At 52.7% G+C, this 6368-nt stretch overlaps 1 protein-coding gene across 1 annotated transcript; it reads left to right on the top strand.

The window, feature by feature from the left end:
- The first annotated feature begins 1689 nt into the window (after positions 1-1689).
- On the top strand, positions 1690-3334 carry KHDC3L (KH domain containing 3 like, subcortical maternal complex member). Its single transcript, XM_052652026.1, has 4 exons — positions 1690-1858; positions 2017-2196; positions 2463-2502; positions 2656-3334. The coding sequence occupies exons 1-4, from the start codon at positions 1690-1692 to the stop codon at positions 3332-3334; spliced, it is 1068 nt and encodes a 355-aa protein (XP_052507986.1).
- Positions 3335-6368: the final 3034 nt, after the last annotated feature.

Genomic DNA, 6368 nt, shown 5'->3' with positions numbered 1-6368 from the left:
GGACCTCACATGTCAGTTCCTAGTTGCTGTGTGAATGACTCCATAACCTCCAGAGAAGATGGCTATGGAGCCCAGATCCTTGGGTTTCAGTTATATGCTCACTTAGCTGCTCTGCCTTCCCACAGAAGTTTCTAACTCTATCCCTTGACCCCTTGGAATGGATTTTGCCCTTCTTTAGCTCCGAGTTCATATTCAGCTTAGGTCTCAAGACTTTACACCCTGTCAGACACCTGTGAATTTCTCATGGACTTCTTTGGCCTCAGAACTCCCACGGAGCATACAAGAAGGAGGCTACCTGAATCCCGAGGACCTCCAGCCACTGGATCTGAGCACGATACCCCAACTACTGATGGGAAGGGCTTCCCTGGTGGCTCAGTGGGTAAAGAGTCTGCCTACAGTGCGGGAGAAGTGGGTTCAATCTCTGGCTTGGGAAGATCCCCTAGAGAAGGAAATGGCAACCCACTCCAGTATTCTTGCCTGGAGAAGTCCATGGACAGAGGAGCCTGGTCGGCTACAGTCCATGGGGTCACAAAGAGTTGGACTCGACTGAATGACTAATGTGTGACTGATCACAAAGCTGTGTAGCTTCATCTTCCGAGTAGTGGTTAATAGGTAATGCTTTAAGCTGGACCAAAAAATCAAGAAATGGAGGTATAATAGTGTTAGTTTCAAGGGATTTTCCTCTGGGATCCAAACCACGTGGACCATGCACTGTTGGGTGTGTTCAGCAATCTCTCAAAAGTTAAGGCAGAAGCTGGAAATTCGGTGGCATCTGGGGAGGGACAGGGTTCAGGAGGAAGTGGGGGGCTTACTTTGGCCTCTGAATACCTTTTACATTCCTTCAGATTTTTGTTTCTCCGATGTCTTTAATTAGATTTTTCCATTAAAACGTTATTCCAACCCCTCACGAATGCTAAACTGGTCCACTTAGAACTGTCTGAAATGCACCTGCGTGTGCCTACGCAGTCACGAAGATCTATCTAACACTTTGGGACCCCATGGACTGTAGCCCACCAGGCTCCTCTGTCCATGGAATTCTCCAGGCAAAGACACCGGAGTGGGTTGTCATTCCTTTCCCCAGAGGATCTTGCCAACCCAGGGATCAAACCCGAGTCTCCCGCATTGCAGACACATTCTTTACCGTCTGAGCCACCAAAAAATGCACCTGAAAGTGAAAGTCGCTCAGTAGGGTCCGACTCTGGGACTCCATGGAATTCTTCAGGCTAGGATAGTGGAGTGGGTAGCCTTTCCCTTCTCCAGGGGATCTTCCCAACCCAGGGATCGAAACCAAGTCTCCGCATTGCAGACGGATTATTTACCAGCTGAGCCACCAAGGAAGCCCCCCAAAATGCACCTGGATCTCTGCAAATACGGATTCGCGCCTCTGAAAGCGATCGTCCCGATGTGGGTTCTTCCCTAACATCTCTGGGACTGTCCCAGCCTGAGTCCACCGTTACGGCTTCAGCAGCTTCCGGGACGTGGCCGCCCGCGGGGCGCGCAGGGAAGAGGAAGGCTTAAGCGCCGCCCGGGCGCGAGCCCTAGGGAGCCCGCCGGGAAGCAGCAGCAGCTGCGGGTTTGCGAGGCCTGCGAGCCAATGAGAAGGGCGCGGGGTGGGGCGTCACCGGCCAAAGGCCCTAGAAATGCTGGAGCGCCGGCTGCTCTTGCGCTGTGCGGCGGGCCCACCACAGCATGGCTGCTCCTTGGCGGTTTCCGACGCTCGTTCAGCTGGAGCAGCGAGAAGGGACGCTCTTCGAGGTGCTTGGTAACCTCACCAAGCGGCCCTACTGGTTTCATTCCGAGTACCTGAAGAGCCCGAAGGCAGTTCACCTGGAGGCCTGGCTGGTGGAAGCGATCTTCGGTGAGTGGGCGCGAGAAGGGAAGCCAAGGCCGCCTCTCGGCCCTGGGGTGGCCGCGTCGTCAGCAGGCCTCTCCTGCGGCCCGGGCTGCCTTCCAGCGCCCCTGCTGCTGCCTCCGCTCCCGCCCCCACGGCTAACGACGTCTTTGCTTCCCGCGCAGGCCGGGGTGGAGAACACATCCCGCACGTCGAGTGTGTGTCACAGACCCTGCTTCACGTTCATCAGTGGGACCCGAACGGCGAGGCTGAAATCTTGATATTTGGCCGGCCTTATTACCAGCAGGATGTATCCAAGATGATCATGAACTTGGCTGACTATCACCGTCAGCTCCGGGCGCGAAGTACGCGGATGGGAACCATGAAAGGCACCCTAGGCAGGCCCCGGGTTCTTGGGAGAAGTCCTGATGCTTCCCGGCTGTGCCTGGGCAGTGGTCTCATCCTTTTAGTTCTCCTGGGAGAGGGCTTCCTCTTTGCAAGGGATCTAGAAGAGCGAACTGACATTCTGTTCTCAGATTTCGGATCCCTAGCCCTGCAGCCCGAACGGATAACCCCCTTTGTGGGACGCATGGGACACAGGTGCGACTTCCTCTCTTTGCTCTTCTTCCAGGCTCTGAGAAGGCTCCTGCCCGGGAGGCGGCCACCCAGCAGTCCCCAGACGCAGTCCAGGAGGCCGGGACCCAGCGATCCCCTAGCGCAATTCAGCAGGCGGCGATACAGCTGTCACCCGGGAAAGCCCGGGAGACGGGGACCCAGCGATCCCCCAGCGCTGCCCGAGAGGCCGGGACTCAACGATCCCCCAGCGCAATCCAGGAGGCGGCGACGCAGTTGTCACCCGAGAAAGTCCAGGAGACCGGGACCCAGCGATCCCCCAGAGCTGCCCGAGAGGCCGGGACCCAGCGATCCCCCAGCGCAATCCAGCAGGCGGCGACGCAGTTGTCACCCGAGAAAGTCCAGGAGACCGGGACCCAGCGATCCCCCAGAGCTGCCCAAGAGGCCGGGACCCAGCGTTCCCCCAGCGCTGCCCGAGAGGCTGGGACCCAGCGATCCCCCAGCGCAATCCAGCAGGCGGCGACCCAGTTGTCACCCGAGAAAGTCCAGGAGACTGGGACCCAGCGGTCCCCCGGCGCAGCCCGCGAGGCGGCCACCCAGCGGTCCCCCGGCGCAGCCCGCGAGGCGGCCACCCAGCGGTCCCCCGGCGCAGCCCGCGAGGCGGCCACCCAGCGGTCCCCCGGCGGAGCCCGCGAGGCGGCCACCCAGCGGTCCCCCGGCGCAGCCCGCGAGGCGGCCACCCAGCGGTCCCCCGGCGCAGCCCGCGAGGCGGCCACCCAGCGGTCCCCCGGCGCAGCCCGCGAGGCGGCCACCCAGCGGTCCCCCGGCGCAGCCCGCGAGGCGGCCACCCAGCGGTCCCCCGGCGCAGCCCGAGAAGCCGGAACCCAGAGCTTCCTCGAAGTTATGCAGGATCCAGATACCAGTTTCTGAAGGCGTTCCGCGCTCAGAAGCAAGAGAGCCAGGCAAGGTCCAAGTGAAAGCCCCTCCTGGAACCCTGTTCTCCTAAGTCCCGTTCTGCTGCAGAAGCTGAGAAAAGAATGGTGTGCGTTTTTGATTTTTGGTTTCCCCGGTCCCCGCCACTCCCTGTTAAAGGTTTGCAAACACGAATCTGCAGAGTTCTAATAAAGAATCAAGTTTCCCTAACGTCTGTTACTAATAACTGGCAGAGAGATGTGGAGGGAGAAGCGCCTTTCTCCAGCAGCAGCTGTCACTCTGGACTGCTTTCGATCTAGGTGCATGCGTGCCAAGTCTCTTCAGTCTTGTCTGACTCTTTACTATCCTGCGGACTGTAGCCTCCTCATTCCATGGAATTCTCCAGACATGAATGCTGGAGGTGGTTGCTATGCTCTTCATTAGGGGATCTTCCCCACCCTGGGATCCAACCCGCATCTCTGACGTCTTCTGATTGGCAGGCGGGTTCTTTGCCGCTAGCACCACCTGGGAGGACCCCTACCCATACCCAGGTGAGAGCTTTTAGTTTTCCACCCGCCTGGGGCCTCAATCTCTCCCGCCTCGGTCAGGAGCTTCCCCGGTGCTCTCTCACCGTGAGCACCGGGCTTTGCAAGGTGAGGTACCTACAGGGTCGGGCGAGGCTGCCCTCATGGGAAAACCTTCCAAGGCTGCGATGTTTCTACTCAAAGTGACATGGGACAGGAAATCTTGGTTTCAACCCAGCCGTGAGGCCCGGGTTGCCATCCAGCCATCTCATCCTCTGTCATCCCCTTCTCCTCCTGCCCCCAATCCCTCCCAACATCAGGGTGTTTTCCAATGAGTCAACTCTTTGCATGAGGTGGCCAAAGTACTGGAGCTTCAGCTTTAGCATCAGTCCTTCCAAAGAACACCCAGGGCTGATCTCCTTTAGAATGGACTGGTTGGATCTCCTTGCAGTCCAAGGGACTCTCAAGAGTCTTCTCCAACACCACAGTTCAAAAGCGTCAATTCTTCTGAGCTAAGCTTTCTTCACAGTCCAACTCTCACATCCATACATGACCACAGGAAAAACCATAGCCTTGACTAGACGGACCTTTGTTGGCAAAGTAATGTCTCTGCTTTTCAATATGCTGTCTAGGTTGGTCATAACTTTCCTTCCAAGGAGTCTTTAAATTTCATGGCTGCAATCACCACCTGCAGTGATTTTGGAGTCCCCCCAAAATAAAGTCTGACACTGTTTCCACTGTTTCCCCCTCTATTTCCCAAGAAGTGATGGGACCAGATGCCATGATCTTCATTTTCTGAATGTTGAGCTTTAAGCCAACTTTTTCCACTCCTCTTTCATTTTCTGCCATAAGGGTGGTGTTATCTGCATATCGGAGGTTATTGATATTTCTTCCGGCAATCTTGATTCCAACTTGTGCTTCTTCCAGCCCAGTATTTCTCATGATGTACTCTGCATACAAGTTAAATAAGCAGGGTGACAATATACAGCCTTGACGTACTCCTTTTCCTATTTGGAACCAGTCTGTTGTTCCATGTCCAGTTCTAACTGTTGCTTCCTGACCTGCATACAGATTTCTCAAGAGGCAGTTCAGGTGGTCTGGTATTCCCACCTCTTGAAGAATTTTCCATAGTTGATTGTGATCCACACAGTCAAAGGCTTTGGCATAGTCAATAAAGCAGAAATAGAGGTTTTTCTGGAACTCTCTTGCTTTTTCAACATGTAACTTGACCTGTTACACTGTAAATTTAAGGTATACAACACCTCTAATCAGTTTGGCTTCCCGTTTCTGGCTGCCTACTGGGATGCTGGTCCCCTTACTAGAAGTAAACTGCTAACAGCTGGGTTTTAGGATTAAAAAAAAAACCATGAATCAAAGCACGAATCAATTTGGTGCTATGAAATTTTCATTTTAAAAATACAAGGAAACCCAATTTTATTTTTTTTATTTTTATTTTTTTAGTATTGTTTTTTATTTTTTTAATTTTAAAATCTTTAATTCTTACATGTGTTCCCAAACATGAACCCCCCTCCCACCTCCCTCCCCATAACATCTCTGTGGGTCATCCCCATGCACCAGCCCCAAGCATGCTGTATCCTGCGTCAGACATAGACTAGCGATTCAATTCTTACATGATAGTATACATGATAGAATGCCATTCTCCCATATCATCCCACCCTCTCCCTCTCCCTCTGAGTCCAAAAGTCTGTTATACACAGCTGTGTCTTTTTTTCCTGTCTTGCATACAGGGTCGTCATTGCCATCTTTCTAAATTCCATATATATGTGTTAGTATACTGTATTGGTGTTTTTCTTTCTGGCTTACTTCACTCTGTATAATCGGCTCCAGTTTCATCCATCTCATCAGAACTGATTCAAATGAATTCTTTTTAACGGCTGAGTAATACTCCACTGTGCATATGTGCCACAGCTTTCTTATCCATTCGTCTGCTGATGGACATCTAGGTTGCTTCCATGTCCTGGCTGTTATACACAGCGCTGCGATGAACACTGGGGGAAACCCAATTTTAAAGAGCAGGCAGTGGTATGTCTGTCATAGACCCTCTAGTCACTACTAGTGACCACTCCAATTTTAAATAAGCTTTTGGTTTATGAGGGAATAAAGATGCAAAGCTGAATTTATAAATATTTTATTAGCTATTTTCAGAAGAGCCAAGGGAAGCCAAGGCTGAGTGAGCCCTAAACATTTAAGACTCAATACAGACTGAAAGGTCCAACTGAGGCTACATCAGAGAAGAATTAAGACTCATTCTTTATTCCCCTCCTCCCCTCCCCTCCAACTCTAAGTAGTACACACTTTTCAACAGTTTAACTTGGACTTTACATAATTGTATACACCTTTTTTTCTCCTTCTAGCAGCTTGATTTTCCTGAGGATGGTTACAGTTTCATTTAGCCCTCCCCTTAGTGGTTGATTAGTTTCCCAAATTACTCAATTACAAACTGCTGCCTTTAATTTCTACTTGCATCCTTCAATCCTCCTAACTGGAGATCCACCAACATCAGTGTT

This window comes from Budorcas taxicolor, chromosome 14, assembly GCF_023091745.1.
Source record: "Budorcas taxicolor isolate Tak-1 chromosome 14, Takin1.1, whole genome shotgun sequence".
In the NCBI taxonomy this organism is placed as follows: Eukaryota; Metazoa; Chordata; class Mammalia; order Artiodactyla; family Bovidae; genus Budorcas; species Budorcas taxicolor.
This window is presented reverse-complemented; position numbering and strand designations above follow the sequence as displayed.